Source organism: Atheta coriaria, unplaced genomic scaffold, assembly GCF_025399875.1.
Source record: "Atheta coriaria isolate IRGN ID8LTWV9N9 unplaced genomic scaffold, Caltech_Dcor_3.1 hic_scaffold_10_pilon, whole genome shotgun sequence".
In the NCBI taxonomy this organism is placed as follows: domain Eukaryota; kingdom Metazoa; phylum Arthropoda; class Insecta; order Coleoptera; family Staphylinidae; genus Dalotia; species Dalotia coriaria.
Genome location: NW_027045452.1, coordinates 7330948 through 7353648, shown reverse-complemented (window position 1 = coordinate 7353648; position 22701 = coordinate 7330948). Strand labels below are relative to the sequence as shown.

The window sequence follows — 22701 nt, the reverse complement described above, 5'->3', positions numbered from 1 at the left end:
TGTAGTTTACTTTGTAACTTCCCTGAAAGCTCATTTACTCACTTGTGTTGCATCCTAAAAGCACACCGGCTTGAACAAACGAGTAATTAATACGGTGCAAGACGCAAGATGGCCGCCGAGACTGTTGTCACAGTTGCGCAAACATGTCCGCCGCACACTTCCTTGCCAAACACTAAACTCCAGCCCGTAATTTGATTCGAAATACATTGCAATAATTTATTATTGATTCAAACACGCACATAGACAACCAAACAAACACCGAAATGCTCTACAGCATTGAAATGGAGTTTTATTTTTTAAATTTTACGTCGCATCTGGTCATTTCACTTCGTTTGCACAAAAGAATACAAAGTATCATTTAGTTTCAATGTTTCATCACTTGCGTTCGCTTCGTTTCAATTTTCCAAAAGCGTATTCCTTTCCGATTGCCGCTGTGTAGGTGAATAATACACTCAGATTGTTTTTTCGGGCAAATCAGTGCCTTGTTTATATGCAGACGAAGAAAAAACGAGAAGAAACAATACGCGAATGGAAAAACGCGCTACGATTGTTGTTGTTCCGTCTGCATCCATCGCCTGTCTCGCTACGTGTACGCTGCTGCTTCTTTTTTGTTAACTTTTTTTGCGCTGTTCGCCTGCTTCCATTTGCAGTAATTGAATTCCGTCTGTTTTCTTCTTCCGCGAGCCGGCGCGCTACGGTTTCAACTCTGCGCTTCGGTTCCTGCGATTCGCACACACATAACCTCACTTGAGATGTGTGTGCATGTGGTGGCATATAATCAGTGTGTGTTTTGTTTGTTTACGTTTTTGCTTGGGTGAAGTAGGCGGAAAACGAAAAACTGCATTCTTAGGAAACAAGGAACATTGTAAACGCGCGCGCACAGCAACACACGTCGCGTCATCAGAGCTTTTCTAAAATTTAACAGCTGTTTCCGCTCGTTTTCCACCTACACCGTTCGGGAAGCAGGCAAGAATTTCATTCGGTTTTTGTTCGCTATGGGAAAACTGTGAAAGAAGTACTTATTGCTTTCTTGGAATGTGTTGAAAACTAAAATTACCTGCGCTCTGTTTACGCAAAAGGTGCAAAAGCGCAATATTTACAAAAACATTAAATTAAATGTCTTCATCTGCTTGAATTTACTTAGGGAAATGTAGGCAACCCAATATACATTACATAAACTTAAAAATATAAGAACATGCAAAAATAAATTAAAGTAAAACATTTTAAAATTGAATTTAACCTTTTTATCTACTTAAATTTACTTAGTAAAATATAGGCAACCCAATATACATCACACAAACTTAGTATAAAGTAATAAAGAAAGAATAAATCAAAGAAAAACTATAAAAAATTAAATTTAACGTTTTTATCATCATGAATTTACTTAATAAAATATAGGCAACCAAATATACATTATACAAACTTTAAAAAAATATAAAACTTCAAGTACATGAAAAAAATAAATCAAAGTGAGAGTTTTTAACGTGAATGGCGGAAGTGACTTGAAGCCTGATGTGGGGTTGGTTGGATGCACGCGTAGCTATTTGTCCTGCTTACAGCGCACTTGTACACAATGTACCCGAAAGATAAATTCGATCGTTTTTCTTCACGAGTTACGTTTCCGTCATGTAATATTCTTATAAAATTTATTTTAAAACTTTCATAATAAATTACTACATACTATAACTCCTATTATTTATTAAAATAATAAAATAACTAAAAATTTACTGCGCATGCGCAGTAGTTGACTAGTTAGGAATGAGTGGAGTTGATAAACTTTCGAAGAGACAAACAGGAAACCAACTTCACCTTGCGTTCTTGCACTCGACACTTTAACCCCGCTGGAAGTGGATTCGCCATTCTCGGCAAGAGCAAACACGAGACAATTCGTCGCTTTGTATCGCGCTGTGGCGGTAAAGTCGGGTGGCGAAACGAGTGTCCCCTGCGCACGGATGGTTCTTACCGAGCTTAAAATTTTACGCCGTCGTTTGCTAATTATTCCGCACTTGCTCCGGCGGAGGAGATTTATGATGCTCGCGAGTTAATGCACTTAAAAGAAGGCGAGTCCTCTCCACGGCAAGACATTTATAAAGATTTCCTCAAGCTTGGTTGCGCGAATATTCACCGCTAAGTACATAGAAACATTTTTTTTCCCAAAAAAATAAAAATTTAAAATTAAACATAAAAAAACATCAAAATATATTTTTAATTAGTAGAATATATAATAAAAAATGTAATTAAAATGATGAAAGATCAAAGTAGATTTTTTACGCGCATGCGCAATAAAAAAAAACGTGAATTTTGTAGTGTATGACGTTAGTTATCCTTATTTTCCATCGTGATGCGCTGGCAATGAGCGTAAATATGTGCTGAAGAGAAAACGTCGACGGCAGTTTTGCCATTTTAATGAAACCCATCTCAAAATTCGCATCGCACCCGCGCCCACACGAAACGAAACGAAAATACAAACGCACCAACCCCACCATCAGGACTTTAAAGCGCTCCCGGTCTGCACAAAGTTGAAGTGCAATAGAAATATGCGCCGGCGGGATGAAAAGAAAAGAGATGCGATCGTTGATCCTGCGCAGCGCTCCTGCACGAAGCGCGGGGATGCTGCGTGCCAACAGCGCCCAGGCCACCAGTGAGGGCTGCGGGTCCAGACTGTGCGCGTTCACTCAATATTCCACCGCTCGCTCGCCGGCCCCGGTGTGGTGGCGGCAGCAAAACGGCAAACACGCCTCGCGCGTCAATATTCCATTCTCTCGCGAATAGTTTTACAATAAACATTAGATTTACACTCAAATACGACTTAACCGTAAACATTACATAACCTCAAATTAAAACTAGTGTGTTTATAGTGTTTTCCTGACTAGTTATCAATATAAATGCGTGTTTAATATCAGGTAAATAATTTTTAAAAGTATTTAATGGTAGTAAATTGATTTTGAGTTGTTTTTCGGTGTTTTTGCGTTGTTTTTGTGTTTGTTTCGATGTTTTTTACGTTTTTTTTTTGCGTTTGTACGAGTACATACAAATAGATTCCGTTTTCGGTTCGCTTCAGGTACACGCCGACGTTCATGCGTGTTCATCCTTTATAGTCCTGGGGAAACGCTCACATGCTCGAGTGTAACCGGGCTGAAAACCCTTTTTCTCATTAGAGTCGGTAAATATTTTAGCTTTCGGGTGCGCGAGACGTTTGGGAGATGCATGAGGGTTGATTCCATTGCAAAACTTTTTCCGCTCTGCTGTGTGTCGATTTTATTTTATTTTTTTATTTTTAATTTTCTACGCGAGCGCAATAAAAGTACGAAATCCATTGGAATTGCAGTGTTTTTCACTCTTATTTTGCATATTTATTACGCTCATAAATAATCGGATTATTTGAGTTTGGATTTGTTGCCGAAGCATTAATTATTAGAATGAATTTTTAATTATTTGTTTGCGTACTTACGCTACCCGATGGTGAAGGCGCCGTGGATTAAGCGTGGAGATGCGCAGCTGAGTGGGTGAAATTATTTCAAACACGGCGGGTGCTATCGGATGAGACACTCGAGCGAATTGTAATTCTTTTGCTTGTTTGGGAAAAGAGGTGTGATGTATAAAATGTTAATTTTTTGCGTGCTGGCGCGTGTTGAGCCGGATGAGGTGTGGGGCACGACACGTCAAGAATTTAATTTGGCGTGAAAATGTAGAAAACGTTGAGGGAAAAATTCGATTTTTATAAAAAATTATAGTAGTGTCAGTAAAATATTTATAGTTTTATAAATTTATTGATGATTTAAAAACTAATTAATTTTTGTTCGGAAATTTGCAAAAAAATTAAATTTTGCATTTATTTAAAAGCATATTTTTTGATAAATTTGTTTTTATTAATAGTTACAGGTATTTTTTATCATTTTTAAATTTTTTTTAAATTTCAAATTTTAATTGTCAATAACTTTTTGAATAATTATCTTAAAAACAAATTTTTTTTACAAAATGATGTTGAATTTATATAAAAATCAATTTCTAAAAGAATTTTTACGATATCTCTAATACTTTTGCTTTAATTCTAAAATTACTAACATAAAATACCTACATTTGAAGCACAGCAATTGATTTTCCAGTTTAGATTGTAACGTATTTGTATTTTTATTATTTCCACCACTTGTAGATACCATTACGATATAAGCAACTCGCCACCACTCCGCACTTACCTTTCGCATGCGTCGCCTATTTTTATATTTACAACGCAGCCCTTAAAGCCTCAATAAAAGCACGCGCACACACTACTGCTGTTTATATCGCCACATAAACTGCAAAAACCAGCGCAAACGCCGCACATGCGTGCGTGCATTACTGGTCATATAGTGTTTCTATTTACTGTCATTTCTGCATGTTGGGTTGCCGCACCAAACTAATCTTATTTTTATTATAACAGAGACTTTCTTTTTATTTTGTTTCAAAGTAGAATATTTTGCTGCAGAATAAAATGAAGTTGTATGAGTATGAGGAGAAGAGTTTCTGTCATGAATAAAAGGTCGTTGCATAATTTTGTTAGAGCGGAATATTTTTGGACGGCATTGACAAGTGTATCGCAGAAAAGACTGCGGTCGTAAAAAATTAGATTATTTTTTTATTTGCGGTTTGACCGGACTTATCTCAGGGCTATTTTTGGTTTAGTTTCCTTTTTTTGGGATGGAATGTGAATATATTTGGTTTTTTATTGAAAAATGTTTTGATTTTTAATGAAAAACGAAAAAATTAAAGGAAAAAACATCAAAAATGCTAAAAAAATATTTTTATTCTATTTCCAGAGTGGTACTTTATACCCGGATGGTCAAAGCCGTGACTAAAGTATTTTAAAATAATTTTTTTTTGATTTTTAAAGAAAAACTTAAAAATTGAAGTAAAACATGTAAAACATGATAAAAAAATTAATATTTTATTGTAAAAAGTCAAAAATATTAATATTTTCAAAGATATTTGGTGATAATTTAACCAAAAACATAAAAAATAGCAAAAAATGCCATCATTTTGTTCTAAAATTAATTTTCCTCAAATATCTTGTTCAAGTGACATGTCTATATATCCACACAAAACATATTTCGTATTTCCACCCAGGGTACAACGACGCGTCATAAATATTAATTGCCGAAACATTGTGATTTACGAATCCGCGCATCCTGTCGACACCGGCGCCTCCGCCGGCCATCGGCTTCATTTTGTAATACTCGCCGCATCGTTTCAAGCGTGAAACATTGCATATCGCACTCGAATTGCGATCTGGATGCACCTAAAACACGTGTATTCGCCCGTGAGCGCTTCAGAAATATACCCACTGTTTGTTTATTTACACGTTTAGCCTTGTTTGATATTTGCCCGCCGTCAGCTTTCATTGTGTGCAAATTGCAACAAATCGAATTTGATGTTTCCGCATTTACAACAAACACTATCCAAACTACACAACGATTTTACTGCTCATCAGCAAAATATTCGCGTGGTGTGTATTAAAACTTTCCGAATATGTAATGTGTAACATTCTGCGCATTTATGCCGAGAGAGAGCATTTAATTTTAAAGCGCGTGGGAGACCACAAAGCGAGAGTTTTGAGAAGTTTTTGCGATCGCGTTTGAGTATTAAATGTTGCATTATATTTATTGAGGGCGCGCGCGTTGAAAGTAGAATGGTCGTTGCGGCGCAGCGGAGTAAAAGAGGGCATTAATTAGAAAAGTTTGCGGCGTTTTCTCATATTAAGCGATCCGCAAAGCGTTCGGGAATGTGATGAACCGGAAGGTCGTCGAATGCGAAATTGAGGAAACCGAATACTAATTACCAGAGATGTATTTAGGTGCGTACGACTTGCTAGCGCCGCAGGGCATTCGTTTCCTTCCTTTTGCTCATTGCGAAAATGAGAAAACTCCAATCGTTGAGGATTTTCAATTAAATTTCAATTATTACAATCATTATGTATTAATATGAATTTATAATCCGGATATTTTTAAGTTTTGTATTAATTTTTTATTTGTTTTGAAGAAAATGGAGACTCTAGAGGCTTTGGGGGATAAAACTGGGAAATGTGTTTATATGTGCTGTCCCAGAAGCTATTTTCTTTCATTTCTGCCTCTGGGGGATAAGAAAATAATAACAAAATATTTTTTTTTTACTTTTTTCCTGAAAAACGCGAGTTTTTTCACGGTTTTTAGATATAAAAAGTGGTATTTTAATCATGGGCGGTCAAAGTCGTGACTAAAGTACTTTAGTCACGGGTTTTAGTCACGGGAGCGAAAAAAATAGTGTTTACAATGTGCAAAAAACACCTATTCTATAATATGATATATAAAATTACTTTAGGCAATTTAATAATAATCAAATTGTGAACTTTGGAAATATGATGAACGTAAATTAATTTCCTAACTCAATTTCGCCATAACTTCGAGACAACTTTGACTTTTCTCTCCCAAAACTCGCTAAATTTACTCCTTGTTTTGTTTGCAATAAAAATTCCCAACATTTTTTACCTATGAGATCATATACTTTATAAAATTTATTATCTTCAATAATATTTTCGCTCATAACCGCTTAGAAGCCGGCGAGTATTTGCGGAAACTAAGCACGTTTTAAATTAAATAATGCACATTACGCACGCATGCCAACACATTCCTCACTTGTTTTATTTTGGTTGCGTTCGCAACTTTATTTCTTCCATTCGGCATGCCTGCATGCACAAGCTGAGCTTCTCTGTATTCCACTATTCGTAATATTCGTATTCACACCCGTTGTCAGGCAGGAATATTACCGCAAAGATAACGCAAGCCGGCGTTTGCTTCAAACCGAGCGTACGTGCTGTATCTATGCAAGACTTCCGGTTGTGGAGTGAAGTGCACAAGAGGATATGTTACAATGTTGCTGGTGAAAGAGTATTTTAACATAAAAAATCTAAAAATAAAATTCTTCATTCTTCAATGTATGCAACCAAATGTACAATTATATGCAAGTTTGGTTGCCTATATTATATCCCACAGTTAGTAAACTATAATGTAAAAAAGCGTCTAGTGAAGAAAACTGCCCTTATCAAAAGCCCGCTTTTCATGTCGCGGGCGTGCGGTTATCGCGACGTTTTAAAACGTCGCGCCTCGCCTTTTCGACCCGTTATTAAATTCCCTCGACGTCGCACTACTTGTACTTGTTAGTCGCTTCCCGTTGGGCGCAGCACTCTCGGATTGGTCCTTTGTGCGGGCGCACTAAGCGCGACAAATTTTCTACAAATTTCGCCTCCATATTCGTCCGAAGAGTATTTCATCACGTCTTCGCCAACTTCGCGCCACAGTACGCTTTTCATTTGGCTCATTCGTCTTGCTTTTTGCTTTCTTTTTACCAGTAGGTAATTCTTATACCGGAAAACTTTTAGAAAAATTTTAGAAAAGAATTTTTGTTTTTTTCTTATCCTGGACATATTTTAAGCTTAAAATTCACTTTTTTATCATAAAAATCAATTTTTAGAGATTTATCTTTATTAAATATATTTTCAGTGGCATTTTATGAATAATTGACGATTATTTAACGTTTTCACCAAAATTTCAATTTTTTTCAAAAATTTTTTTAAGAAAAAATCAAAATTAAATTAATACAGTTAAAGAGACACTCTGAATAACATTTTTCTTTATTTAATTTGTGTTTTCCTTGCAACTTGTTAGTAAAACAAGAAAATGTTATTCTGTTAGTTGTAATTTGTTTCCGCTGTTTTCCTTCGTTTGCAACATATGTGTGTGTTCCTCTATAAAGTTTACAACTTTTCTTTTGTTCTTAAGCCCAACGTGTTTCCGCCGTCGTAGAACTTTCATTCCAAACAATTTTAAGTTTAATTGTTATTATTCCTATTCCCTAACATTCCTAACCTCAAATATTTCTAGTTCTCTTCTCCACCGCCACGCGCGTTGGCGCGTCAGCTGACAAAGCTCTTAGGAATATTGGAGTTTTTATGTGTCTTTAACTAAATTACAAGTGGGCCATCTCAAGTAGAATGCGAATGTTTGCGTTAGTCGAATACTAATGGCTCCTTTTCCCTGAAGACATTCACAGAGCGTAGTCTAGAGAGGATAGTCTGATGCTTCTTTGATGGCTAACTGGTAATCCAATGATGATAATGCCACTTAGTGCGGTTTTTATGCGATTACTCACGAATACCAACGAGCCACTTTGCGAAACTTATTTATTTATTAAGGCATTAAGCATGTCAGCGCACCGGAAGCCAACTTCCATGATTAACATAACCTAATTTGTGAATTTCTATGAAATCTCAGCGTTTACATTCCTTGCTTTTTATGTTACACGGCCAATTAGCCAGCGCTGGTGCATTGTTGGTTGCAGCTACACCTTTATCCCACTTCGTGCAACTTTTACTGCGCTAATTACTTCCTTACGTCGCGCTGCATGCAGCGTGGAACTTTTATTAGCGAATGCAGAGAATGTAATACACTCTGATGTAGTTTTAAGTGTCTGCGGAACTATAAATACTTGGGTTTTCATTACTGTTGGGTAATATGTACATACAGTGTGTGTGCATTTGGTTGCCTATATTAATTACGCACAAAAAGTTGATTGTGTTGCTTGTAGGACACAGCACAACATCCGAAAGTTCCAGTTTGTGTCGGAAATGCGCCAGCGGAAGAACGGAACTTGGTTAGACTTGGAATAGACTGTTAATGATACAAGTTGGGCGAGTTTGAATAATATATGGATTGTGGGCCGTCATTTGTGCCGCCCTCGAGCGCTCTTATCGAGTGCATCAAGCTCCGCAGCCACCGCCCGCGTGTTTTTGTTTATATTATAGTTTCAGTGCATTAAATATTACACGCTTGCTTTGTTTATCATTCTGCGGTGTTTATAAATGCATAATTTCAGATTTAATTTTGGTATTTTTGTTTACAGATGTGCGGAAATGGAGGTGCGGATTAGCATTGTGGTTGCACTCGTCACACTTTGTGTTTACGTGAGTGGACTACCAGATGTCATCAGAATCGGTGAGTAAAAATTTGTTTTAGGTTAAAATTGAGGTGATAACGTCTTAATATAAGTTTTTTTTGCAATTGTTGTAAACTTCACTTGCACTTCACATTTTGTTTCACTGTTAAACATTCAATGAAAACTTCGAGAAAATCTCCATTCGTTTGTATTGAGAGAGACGGAAGATCGGTCCACTCACTCGAACGCTATGCCTGCCTCCGCTTGTGGATTCCGCGTGACAAGTTTCACGGAATGACTGGCAGCGCTCGAGATGACGGGAGATCGGTCCGTCTCTCTCTCGTTATACCTGCGATCGGCCTCGTGAGGTTTTTTTGAGGTTTTGGTGTGAAGTTTCTGACTACAACAATTTTAAAGACGTTATACGTCAAAATTTGTTTTGGTTAAAATTGAGGTTATTAAGCTAAAAAAAATGATTTGTAGGTTAAATTTGGTTTAAAATTGAGGTTACAAAACTAAAAAAATGATTTTTAGGTTAAATTTGGCTTAAAATTTGAGTTCTTCAGTTAAACATTGATTTATAGGTTAAATTCGCTTAAGTTTGGCATAAAATTGAGGTTATAAACTTTAAAAATTGATTGATAGATGGCGTTTTATGCAGAATTGTTTTAAATGTGTTGTATGACGGCTTGAAAAAATGATTTTTAGGTTAAATTTGGCTTAAAATTTAAGTTATTCAGTTAAAAATTGATTTATAGGTTAAATTCGCTTAAGTTTGGCATAAAATTGAGGTTATAAATTTTGAAATTGATTGATAGATGGCGTTTTATGTAGAATTGTTTTAAATGTGCTGTATGACGGGTTGAATATAATGATAATTTATTATTTTCTTTTTCTGCAACGTTTTGTATACGATAATTTGCTTTTTCTTGCCTGCATCGCTCTTTATTGCCCTTGCGCCATGTCCGCTGGGGTTGTATACGTTGTAGGTTGTATTATGCGCGATGGCTGGTATAAAAGGCAATTTTCCGCCGACATAGTGAACTCGTTATGTTGCGTCACGCGCGTCGTCATTCTTTCGCTTCATAAAATTATATACGCTCGTCGATTATTTGCCTTTCCACCATTCCAAAATCCCTACCTCCTCCCGCCGCCATGCTTTTCTTTTGTCCGGAGTTATCTTTTACTTACGTTTTCCTGTTTTGTTGACTTAATAATAATCATAACGTTAATGTAATAACCGTGCGACCATTTCCATTTCGCCGGGGGTGCATAAAAGCACAATGGGTAAAGTTAAGTCGTCTGAAAACGTCGACGGCGAAGACACTGAAGGAAATAAAACGCCCGGGCATAATTGGTTATTTATGCGAGGTTACCTCAGGCCGTGCGTGAATTTTATAGGTTATGCACTTTTTCCTTACACATGGATGACAACATCCATGTCATATATATGATTTAGTTGGATGTAAAATGCAAGAATGCACTTTAACTTTATTTTTATGAATTTGTGTTCTAATGTGAATTAAATCGAGAGGAAAGTCAACTGGCGGTTAGTTACCAAGTTTACGTTTAGTAGGATTTTCGACGATTTGTGGCGGAATGACATTCGCATTTCGTGTTTTTAAGCAGGAAAAACATTCGGCGAAGAGAAAATAGAACAATGTTTGTGCGGTAACGGTAAGAGCATGAACCCGATTGGGATAGTTTTTCCGCTGTGCCCTTTTGTTGGCGTGCGTCAGGTTTTTTCTCCTGCAAAAGCGATGAGAAGCGCCGACGAGCCGCAACCCAACCAGCGAGTAAATCCGGATTCATGGTGATAAATGCAAAACGATTTCCGTCTTGTCTCGTGTCTCGTTTTCACCCGTCCGCCCTCCTGAAGTCACCGCGATTGCTTTTTTGACCTTCTGGACCTTAACCTAAAAATCAAAAAATTAACCTCAAATTTTTTGATTTTATTTTATTAAATACAACAGATTAGGTTAAACAAAACGTTGTTATGCAAGGTTAGGTCATTCAATTAGATTATTTTCATGTTGTTTGGCAAATCAACACTTTGTTAACCCTATATCAACGACATCAATCCATCTTGTACTTTTTACTACCAATTCGAGGTGGAGTTCTAGTTCTGCCGGTTTGAATTGAACATTTCGAGCGAATGCCACTGGTAAACTGACTCTGCGTAGTGGTAGAGAGTTGGGCAAAACGCTTCAGCGACGGGAGGACATAAATCCTGCGACCGCAACACGCCCGCCCTGCTGCTTTTTGGCCCAGCGATGCGAAAATCCACAGCCATACGTCGCCTTCCAGCCGAGATCGAAAATTCCCTCGCTGCGAGCCCTAATAAGGCGCACTTTGCGCAAGCCACTTCGCATCATAAATATAAAAGTTAGATTAGTTTACTACACACATACAGAATATCTAAAACAATCACAAAATATCAACACAACCTAAATATAATTCATTTCGTGTATACTTGGTTGCCTACCTCGCATTATTGAAGATGACAAATGATAATAATGAAACATGAACAATGCATATTGTTCCACAGTAATCCAGGATAACAATACATCGCAAAACATTAAACCGAAATATGTTTAACATGTTTAATATCAATAATAATGATTAGCGAAACGAGATACACGTAATTCATCTGACGTATGCAACTAATCATACTGCACGCTTACTTGGAATTATAATTCAGAGCATTAAACTATGTTGAACTGGAATTAATGGTCGTGCATTAGTGAAATGTACGATACAATCGAGTATAATCATCGGTAGTTCTTGTTTGGTGAGCTTACACTCATCGCATTACACTTGCACGTGGCTTATTGGCAATCGAAACGATTTTGTTTCATCGATGCACTGCCAGGGATTATGGATTGGGTTGTAATGCACGTAGTCTCTATATTTATTCAGCTCCCATACGCACTCCAGACGTATCAATCTTCTACTCACACATATTTAGGCACGCGAAATGCGTGAGGCTGCGTGAATCGCATTGGAAAGCTTCCAGGGGCTTTCAAGGCTTTCGACCTTCCGAGGGCAGACGCAGACGCTCCGGACTAATTCATAAATCAATAAATGTTTGGCCTGTTGTTATCTTTGTACTGCTAAAATAAGAAAACAGCGGGAATAAGACATGCAATAAGAATTTGTGTATATAAAGTTGCCTATGTTAATATTATGTTTATGGGATTGATTTTAAAGAAGAATTTATGTATAAAAAGTTGCCTATGTTAACTTTTTATGTTTGTGTGTTTTTTTAAGTTTAGTTAAAATTGATTTTAAATAAGAATTTGTGTATATAAAGTTGCCTATGTTAATATTATGTTTATGGGATTGATTTTAAAGAAGAATTTATGTATAAAAGGTTGCCTATGTTAACTTTTTATGTTTATGTGTTTTAAAAATTTAGTTTGAATTGATTTTAAATAAGAATTTGTGTTTATAAAGTTGTCTATGTCGGTGATTTTTAACTTTTGTTGAAATTGATTCCAGGTGGTCTTTTTCATCCGGCTGACGACAAGCAAGAGGTGGCATTCCGGTATGCGGTGGAGAAGATCAACAACGACAGGACAATCCTGCCACGTTCGAAGCTGAGCGCACAAATCGAGCGCATGTCGCCGCAGGATAGTTTTCACGCCTCGAAGAAAGGTGAGTGTGATTTCTTTACTACTCACGAACAAATTTTCAACATATTTCTAGGTTATACCGCATTATTTCTTAGATTTCTAAATTAAACTTGCGTACGTGTATTTCACTTTGGTGTGAAGATGAGTTGGTTGCCTATACTCGCACTAATGCGGTTCATTTCATCGTCGACAACAAGAGCGCCGCCAAATTGCTAATTTAATTCGCTCCGGCGGCGCAAATTAATATAAAGTGCGCGCAATTTTAAACGCTTACAAATACTATTACGCCAGCGACTAAAGCTAATTAATTTGCTGGGGCGCTGGATCTTAACAAACAAAAGCAAAAAAGCAAAATGTCGCCAAGAGTTAAGTTATTCCAATATAATTTTCTTGCTGGAAATGCAATCTTAGTTCACAGAATAAAAATATTCCTGAATTCCGGATTTCATTGAGTTGTACCTGTGTGCGCAGATGGCCATGATCTCAATATTCTCTTTCATGCGCTTACCCTAGAGCATTCCTACTTCCGGTTATCCGGTCGAGCGTAATTTCGTATTCCGACGTATTTGAATTTAAGCCATCGAATGCACGTTAATAATTAACCATCGTTCTATATTTATACACATTCATCATTATACAGAGTGTTTTTTTTAATTAAATCTTATATAAAATTTAAAAAATATTTTAAACACTCTGTATATTTATTAAAATATGGATTTCATGCTTCGATAAATACTAATCGAAATCGAAAAAAGAAATTCCTCGCATTTCTCGTGAATATAGATGAAAATATCTTATTAAAATTTGTCTCCATAAATATTTCAAAAACGAAAAACTCGTGCGGGAGCCGAATGAAAATTTATGTTGCTAACACCGTAATATACAAGTTTCAAGCGTGGGCTCTTTATGCGCATACGTGCAATGTGCGGCCATGTTTTTTTCTTTTATCTTCTTCTTTTTTCTTTTTTCTACTTGTACATCAGACGGACCGTGTCTGAAAGCAGTTTGAACATTTTCCCTACAGTACGTTTACGTACGCATTCGTGTATACTCGTGTTGCGTCGTTTTTGTGCAGATGGCGCTGGTCACGTCGATGTGTTGGTGGTTTTCATCCACGAAACATACAACTTGGCGCATCTTGAATAATTCACGTGCGCGCCGAAGTCATAAAGTTTCCTCGAAATAAATCCAGCGCGGAGATCTTTTAAAATCCCGCATATTTATACTATACTTAAATGTATATAAGTTATTTTGGAAGTGAATTTTATTCTAAGAAGTATTTAAGTTATATAGGCAACCCAACATACACAAAACGTAGTTTTAGTTATTTTGTGAGGTGAATGATATACTTGAATGTATATATGTAATATAGGCAACCAGACATACACAAAACAAAACGTTTTTATAATTTTAAATTATTTTAAAGTAAATTTTTATAGTTATCAGAGTAATTTTAGCCATATAAAGGTATGTGGTGTATAAGTATGGTCCGTTTAGTCTGATAGAAAGGAATTTGAGTCTTTGGAGCATTGAACAAGGACGTAGAACGCAAGAAGATGAACTCCCGGTGAGTTTATTACAACATTGAGCCGCATTGAGCATTCAATCCACTCTGGCATAGATTCCACAACGTGTGTTTCATGTGTTGCTTCGCAACCATCGCGCGCCGCCGCCGGGCATTGCGGTATTCAGCCACCGTGCGCCATTCAATCCTGAATGCGGGTGCGTGCGGCGACTGCGGCGGGTGGAAATTGTGATCGCGTGGCATCCATATTTCTCAATTCGACGCGCAGGCGTGTTTTGTTCGCGTGACAATGCCTCACGCCTTGCATTGTCCGCAACAGAAATCAGAATTCAATAGAATTAATAATCAACTAATAAATTCAACCCAAAAAATATTCATGCATTTCAAAAATTCAATTATTTTGGTAAATATAGTTTCTCTTTGTATTTAAACCGCTTTGTTTGTTTTTGATATTTTGACATTTGACATCCGTTGAGTTTCCGCGTAGAATTTTCGTTGTTTTCACCATTTGTGTACTAATTGAGTGTGACTATGACGTGCACGTATATTTGGGCTTGGCTAATGCACAGCTCACAGGGTGATGTAGCACTTTGCATATAAATGCTTCATCATTAACGCTAATTAGCCTAATGACATTCTATTAGTTTGCGACGCAACAATTTTAATCCGTAATATTCCTAATGCTGCGTATGCAATACGCTGCTTAGGTAATATAGGCAACCAACTTAACGTTTAACCTCACTTAATTAAATTGAAATTAAATTATAAATTCACAGTTGGTGAATAACTCAATTGAAAAGCGATTTAAGTGCATTTTATTGACGAAAAGAAAATTGCGAATTGAGTGGATTCGGGGCTTTTTTGCTTAATTCGCAATTTGTCGCTTTCATTTCCGACCGTTCGTTATTTGCCCATTCATCACCGACGTGCAGCGTCCCGTGCGATTTCTCGTCCCTCGATTAAATGCGTCGCAGCTTGGTGTATATCTCGAGGCGTTTTGCACGCTTACTCTTTGATCATTGTTCCAAACACGAAATTCTTGTCGCCCGCAGCGTGATCGCAATTGCAATCGCTTTATGTAAAGTTGTAGAAGGATGAAAAGGTAAATCCACTCGGATTCAATTCAATATTTTCCAATCGACTACTAGGTCTTCCATTGAACTTATAGAATTTCACATCAAAGCGCCACAAATGAAAAGCGTGTTTTTTTTTTATAAAAGTATATTGTACTATTTTACGCGAAGAACTGATCGAAAATTTTCTATTGATGTTGTTTTTTGGGTTGTAGATAGAATAATGGAGCTCTAGACGTATTTTTGCTTCAATTTGTTGCTCATTGTCGTGTGGAGCACGAAGGGTTCTCGCTTGAGATGAGAAAACGACAATGCGATCGTCGTTTTATCGATTTTCAGGCGCCGCCTTCGCGTTTTTTGCGGTTCTTGCGATTTTTCCACAAAACACACAAATTGTAAAATATTTTCACTCGAAAAAATATATTTTATCAACATTCTGTATAATAAAATTCAATTTTTGTGTTTCACAAGAATTTTTTTGCAAATTACCAAAAATTCGTTTCGAAAAATTCTATGAACGAAATCAAAATTGAATATTTCGGCACTCCATGGATGTTTGTACTTTGAATGGAAAAAAAGTAGAAAAAATTCAACTATTCGGCGGGCTCAAATTGCGTACTGATTTTTTTCCATTTCAAATGATACACGTTTTAGCCAAAAACAAAACACAGAGAGAAAAAAATCAACATCAAATGCTTGTTACGTGAAATTGTACGCGCAGTTTTACGCTCGAATACATTCGAATAATGTACAATTCCGGAAATAGTGTCCGTTTTGTTTGCTTCTCATTTTTTCCCGAAAGAATTTCCAGTTTCGATATATAAACCATCAGAAAATACAAATATTGCAATACATGATAGTTTATGTATGTTTAGGTTAATGTGATTTTTATTGCAAGCAATATCAAACCTTTTACGGTCTGATAATGTTACAATAACACGCTGTGCGACAAGCAATCACTAATTGAAACATTGCCCGAGTAACGAACTAGCGAAGTAATTAAATTCGCCACTGTACGTGCACAAACACAAACATAACCTCAAACAAACACTCTTGTAGTTTACTTAACAAAATTGAATTCTCTGTGTTTTTTTTTTACTTTATAAATTTTATTTTATTCATGATAAAATTTTTTGTGATTTTTTTTACTTTTCAGTCTGTCATTTACTGCGTTCGGGGGTGGCGGCAATCTTTGGCCCCCAGTCGGCGCACACAGCCTCCCACGTGCAGAGCATCTGTGACACAATGGAGATCCCGCACCTGGAGACCCGCTGGGACTATCGGCTGCGGCGCGAAAGTTGCCTAGTCAATCTCTACCCGCATCCGACCACTTTATCCAAGGTAAGAAGACGCTGCCGTAATTATTGATTACCCCTATTGCTTCTTCGACATCCGACATGTCTGGAGAGTGCTTTATTATGTATATAGGCAACCCATTATACTAAAGTAACTATAGTTGCCTAACACAAAGCATAATTTACTAGTATAACGTCTGAGAATTAATTTTAACCAAAAAAAATACAAATTCATTTTAATTATTTTAATGAAAGCTGTGTTATTGCAACTAATTATGCATTTTCCACAAAATACCTTTGAAAGTCGGTTTACCCACTCTGGTATGTAGGAATGTAGGAGTAAGTCGAGGAAACAAACAAGAAAGTGACAAATGTAACCAGACAGCAGAAAACGCGGTTGCTTGACTCCAAACCCTACAAACCGTTGTATAATACTGTAGGCAACCAAGCAAACACCACAGTAGAGGTTAGACCTTTGCTTGCTTTGATCCCATGATTAATATAATGAATAAAATATAAAACTCAATGATTGATGATATCATGATATCATGATGACGAATATATACGAATGCAAGAAATCCAAATCTTCGTTTTCATTTCCCAAGTTTTATTTCGTGCGCGACGACGATGAAACTAAATTGAGTCGTAAATATCAATACAGCGAGGTAATATAAACGCGCATGGCGATTCGGTTCGTTTATACGCGCTCGTAGAACACAATATCGGTACTTTATTAGTGATACTAGTCTCGGGAGTCTAGTTCCGACCGATCGAACGCATATAAGAAACCAATGTTTATTATACTCGTATATGCCAAATAAATACATTTTAATAACAATTTGAATACATTTCAGGCTTACGTCGATTTGGTGAAGGCGTGGGCCTGGAAATCTTTCACAATCATCTACGAAAACAACGAAGGGTTGGTACGCCTGCAGGAACTCCTCAAAGCGCATGGTCCGTATGAGTTTCCAATCACTGTGAGGCAATTGGGAGAAGGATCTGATTATCGGTGAGTAAATAATTTTTTTTTTTTTGTAAAATTTGTAATCAAAAGCATGTGATTTATGACTTGTGTGCGCAACGTGAATAATTTAAACCATCGTTTGATTTACGCCGAACGCATTAGTACATTAAACCGCACATAAAAATTTATATCACGCGTGGGGGTTGTTTACGCGTCGCATTAGGGCGACGCAAACGTGCAGAAAGCCCGATAGCAATCGGGAATTTATGAGAGGTTGGTTTTATTGATCACAGCGTTCAAAAACCAACTAAAACCTGCGAGTAATTTAATTTTTTTCATAAAAACACCCTGTATATTTATGTAACTAAGAGTTTACTTGGGCATTGCATTTGTAAACTTTTCAGCCAAACTTTTGCTGTCTTTGTCGTCTTTAACTCCTATCTAGACTTCTCGACATTTATTTTCATCTAAAATTTACTCCTCACCTAGTTTTTGTGCAGCTGGTAACTTGGTTACTTTATTTGCTAGTTTGGCAAGTCCATTACGAAAAAGTTGATTCATTCTTCATTCAAGTTACTTACTTACGTAGTTTTTTGTTAGAATAACCTAACAAATGTAGATTTACATTTAAAATTTAATCAAAATTCACACAAAAAGTGATTATTTCTTTAATTTTTATTTTTTAAGTTTTCAAGTGTGTAGTTATGTTCAAGTGGCAACTAGACTTAAACTTGACTGATCAGCTTTAATAGTTTGAATGAATTCGCCTTGGTAAGCGAACACTCTTGATTGCATCCTCCTGTCGGCCCTCTTCATAGCTTAGTGTCGGATGTCGACAGGCTTTCATTCACTCAACACGTCCACCTGCTTAAACATCAGACATCAAAGGAGCGGCCGGGTTCATTTCGAAATTAATCGCTTGTTGCTATCGTGTTAACAGCGCTATAATATAGGCAACCCAACCTACACCATTGTAAATTTAATATAACCTTAGTTCTAGCGCGAGGCAGTATGAAAATGAAACGTAAATATTGTGAAAATTTAAAACCACAAAGCAAATTATAAGTTTTGAGAGTTTTGTGTGTTCTGCGGTGCGCCCCCGGGTCGTTTTTCTAGGCTCAGTTTGCTTTTAATTACAGGCGGCGTTCGTGATGTAGTGCGCGGAGAACAACGTAGTACATTAGATTTTATGAATTGTTCAACTTTAATTAAAACCACTCTCGACTCCTAACCCGGAGGTTTTCTATAGATATGCGCATATTGTACGAAGAAAGTGAAAAAATTCAATTTTTCGTATTTTTGGTTTAAACAGTTGAATATATAAATAAATTTAAATTATATTTTTAAAATATTGAATTTTTGTATTTTAAATCAAATTTTTACTAAAATTTAAAAATTTTGTGATTTTCTTACGAAAAACTATTTTCGAACTTTGCGGTAGAAGCAATATTATAAAACTGCATACGTGACACACATGATATCAGTGTTTGTGTGTGGAAAAGAAATTATGATATTTTATGTGCAAATTTTACGCGCGTCGCCCGGCGCCTCCGCCATAGGTAACTGCGCCACTTACGGCAAAACGCTAAAACGCTCTAAAGCACAAAGGTTCAACCTGCGTTATTACTGCGATGGGTGACAAACTTGATTTTACTGCCGGCACTAAACTTCGACTCAAGTTAACGCGCAAAGAGTCGTAAATAGATATTCTACATGCGATTTTTTGTCATGCACATAAACAGTAGTCAAAAAAACGGTGATAATTAAAAATTTCCTTTAGAAAACTCAATTTTTGTATTTTTTATGATTATGCAATGAAATTTTGCTTCAATTTAGTGTTTTAATCATATTTTACGAGAGCCTCTTCTGGGAATGCTTGTTAACAACTCCGGTTTAATAATTTCCACTCCCGAGGGGTTTAATCAATAGTTTTCAAATTGTAGGCAACCAAATTTACATTTTGTTGGTTCTGTTTTTTGTTTAACTCACGTTAATTACAATTTGTGCGGGTTTATTTAAGAGATAAAAAATTCGCAACACAACAAATATTTGAATTGTGCTTTAATAAATTAAATTTACTCGCTGTTTGCTAAAAGAATTTATTTACAACCGAAAGTAATAAATTGTTTAAAATGAATGTTTTTCAAAATTAAATTTTCGAATTTATCTGACCGTTATTAATGCTCTCATTTATCAAAAACAAGTAATCTGTATTCCTTGGATTTTGAGTCAGTTTATAAGTCCAGCTTAGGTATTTTTACTTAGTCGCTTAATACCCGTCATTTATTTCTCACTTAATTCCATTCTCATCTTTTCTCACCTTTTCTTCGTAGTTTTCCATTCCCATTACTAATGCGCATACGTTTAGCAATACAAACGCCCGGAATGACTCGACTAAGTGAAAGCGGCGGGTCGTCCAGACGTAAGTTGAAGAGGGTGGAGGCGCCGGGCGAGCGCTGACTATCCGAGCGCAAACGTATTCGACGGTTTCGCGGATTATCCGCAAGCAACCCGAGCGGCGAAAGCTCACAGGAATTTCGCTATGTCGTCGTTTTATTGTAGTCGCGCTGCGTTATTCGACTATCAAGGCGACGATGTACTAAACACGCGGACAACGACTTTTATATTGTTGTGATGAGACAAAGGACAACGGCAGAGGATGCAACCGAAAACGATAATTACTATTGACACCGTTCTTAGTAATTTTGTGAACAACAAGACTGACATTTGATTACCAAAGTGTGTAGAGGAGTTTATTTATTCAAAGCTTGGGGAAATTCAGAAAGAAATTATTTGATAAGGATGAAAGTAACTTTATATGTGTGAAACTGGAGAAGTTATATTAAAAAAAAGTCACTTTAGGTTTAATCTTGTTATAAAGTACACAAAAGTTTTTTAAGCTTATAGAAAAATAAAACGAGCAAAAAACATCAATTTACAACGTAAAATGTAAAAAAAAGTTATTTTTAGATAAAATGTGTAGTTTTACTTCTTAAAGTTTTACATTTTTATAAAAAATTGCATTTTTGTTTGCTTTTTATCAATTTATAGTTAAATTACAAAAATTTTTGCTTAAATTAAAGTTTTTTTAAAGTTTTTATTAATTTTTTACTAAAATTTTAATAAAAATAATAAAAATCTTTAAATTTTATAACTTTTCTTATATTTTTCCTGTTTTAAGATTTTTATATTAAGATATCCTTTAATATCAAAAAATCTCAGCTTTCAACTCCCGTTAAAAAAGCCAATGGAAACTAAAAAAAGTTTTATGGCGCGCGTACGCAAATAAATTGAACGTTATGTGACTGCTTCGAGCGACAGCATAGTGACACATCAAATGCGCTTTCCCCGCTGGGAGAAACTAGCGAAAATGGCCAGTGAAAATGTCAATATTCCGTTTGGCGTCGGCTGCTGCTGCTCAATGCTCGAGCCCACTGACAGAGCCATTTGGGGCGCGCGCGTATTTTTTCCTCTTGCCGCGCGTCGAAAACATCTTTTCCGCGTGCGTGGCTGGAGGTGTCGAGCGCGGCTGTCTGCCGCCGCCAGTTGACTGCAACCGCCGCCACTAACGCCCCGATATTTCGTACATTCGACGCTCCTGATAATATAGTAGCATGACGGCATCGACGTGTGATAAATTGTGTCGTTTCAAGTCAGCTCGATATTTTCGTGTATTTTACTAGCAACAGATTTTAAAATATTCAAATTGCAACACATTGCAATATTAAATTTAACTCTATCAGTATATTCAATTTAATTTGTAATTAAACTAAATATTTGGACAGTTTAATCATGCATCAACAAGTATCAACATCAAATAATAATTTGATTTGTATTTAGTACGAGTACAACTTGTATAATGTATAATATAATATAGAAAATGTTCAAGTTGCTTAACTTGTACATTTCATCATGTGAATTGCATAAGTCTGAAATTCCTCAAGAGGATATGCGGGAGCGGAAAATATTATTAGCGATATAAGTTCGGATCTAACTTGCGCGGCAGCGGTTTTGGTGGAGGCGCCGGCGGTTTAACTTTGCCATTACAAAAACCGCTGCATCGAATGCATTATTCATGTTTTGCCTTGTGGAAGGCAAACGCCAACGAAACGAAACGCGCTCGTCATCGTTTCTGCTCAAACATATAACTCTCAGCGTACTTTGCACGGCAATTTGGATCTTTTTTTAATGTTACTGCATAAAAGATGAAAATAAATATTAAAAAAATTCATTAGGTAATGTGTTTCAATAAAGAATTATTCAAATTGTTATATTAAACATTTTTTTCTTTATAATTTCAGCCCATTATTAAAGCAGATTAAAAACTCAGCCGAATCGCATATTGTCCTTGATTGTTCCACGGAGAGAATCTACGATGTGCTTAAACAAGCACAACAAATCGGCATGATGAGTGATTACCACAGCTACTTGATAACGTCGCTGGTATGTCTTAATATTATATATTTTAAAAGATAACTTTTAAACTTTCAATCAATCATTATTTTTTATCTTTTTATCGAAAGTCTTGACGTATCATTTATCATCCTAAAGTATATCGCCTTTTTTAAAACCTCTAAAGATAAAAAAATTAAAAATAAACTAAGAATATACTCGTACATCATCCTAACCTAACAAAATGTTAATGTATACTTGGTTGCCTAGGTTATACTATATAGAAAAACGTAATAGAGTGTGTTTTTTCTTGTTGTGCGACTTGATTTAATACTTGTAAGCTTGTAATTACGTGCCCCACAGGACTTGCACGGCGTAGACCTGGAGGAGTTCAAGTACGGCGGGACGAACATCACCGCCTTCCGGCTGGTGGACCCCGAAGGCCCGGACGTTAAGCGGATTGTGCGAGATTGGTCGTTGGGCGACGGCCGGCGCAAAACTGATAGCAATTTGGTGAGTGTGCTAGGACATCATCGACGGCATCCATCCGCCTTGCTTTTCACTCGCTAACGACGCTAACTTTTCACACCCTCGCGTTACCTCCGTGCAGGTCGTAATAGAATTTAATTACTCCGGCGTTTTATCACCGCTCGTCTCTTTTAGCATGCCTCTAAAATGTACTAATAACCACTTTTGACTAACACAACAAAAGCGCCATCTTGAAGAGTTTTTGTGTAAGATATTAAATTATTCATTTGTGTATCGTTAATTTTGGTGGTGATAAAATATTCTTATTGCTTCGCGAAGTTAGTTTTGTGGTTTATCTGCATCTGCGCCCATTTACGCTAAGTTGCGCGCCCTCATGAGCGTT

The 22701-nt window shown here is 36.5% G+C and overlaps 1 protein-coding gene across 5 annotated transcripts in view; it reads left to right on the top strand.

Annotated features, from left to right (window-relative positions):
* KaiR1D (Kainate-type ionotropic glutamate receptor subunit 1D) overlaps nt 1-22701 on the top strand; it is a 33949-nt gene that overhangs the window by 6504 nt on the left and 4744 nt on the right. For 4 of the 5 annotated variants that reach the window (XM_065314655.1, XM_065314654.1, XM_065314652.1 and 1 more), the window contains exons 1-7: nt 2657-2903; nt 8911-9002; nt 12445-12600; nt 16333-16517; nt 17326-17483; nt 21740-21881; nt 22194-22343. In XM_065314655.1, the coding sequence (XP_065170727.1) occupies nt 8921-9002; nt 12445-12600; nt 16333-16517; nt 17326-17483; nt 21740-21881; nt 22194-22343 (873 nt within the window). In that variant the 5' untranslated portion in view covers nt 2657-2903; nt 8911-8920. Of the gene's footprint in view, nt 1-2656; nt 2904-8910; nt 9003-12444; nt 12601-16332; nt 16518-17325; nt 17484-21739; nt 21882-22193; nt 22344-22701 lie in introns of those variants that run through there. The other variant, XM_065314653.1, reaches the window with a different exon arrangement.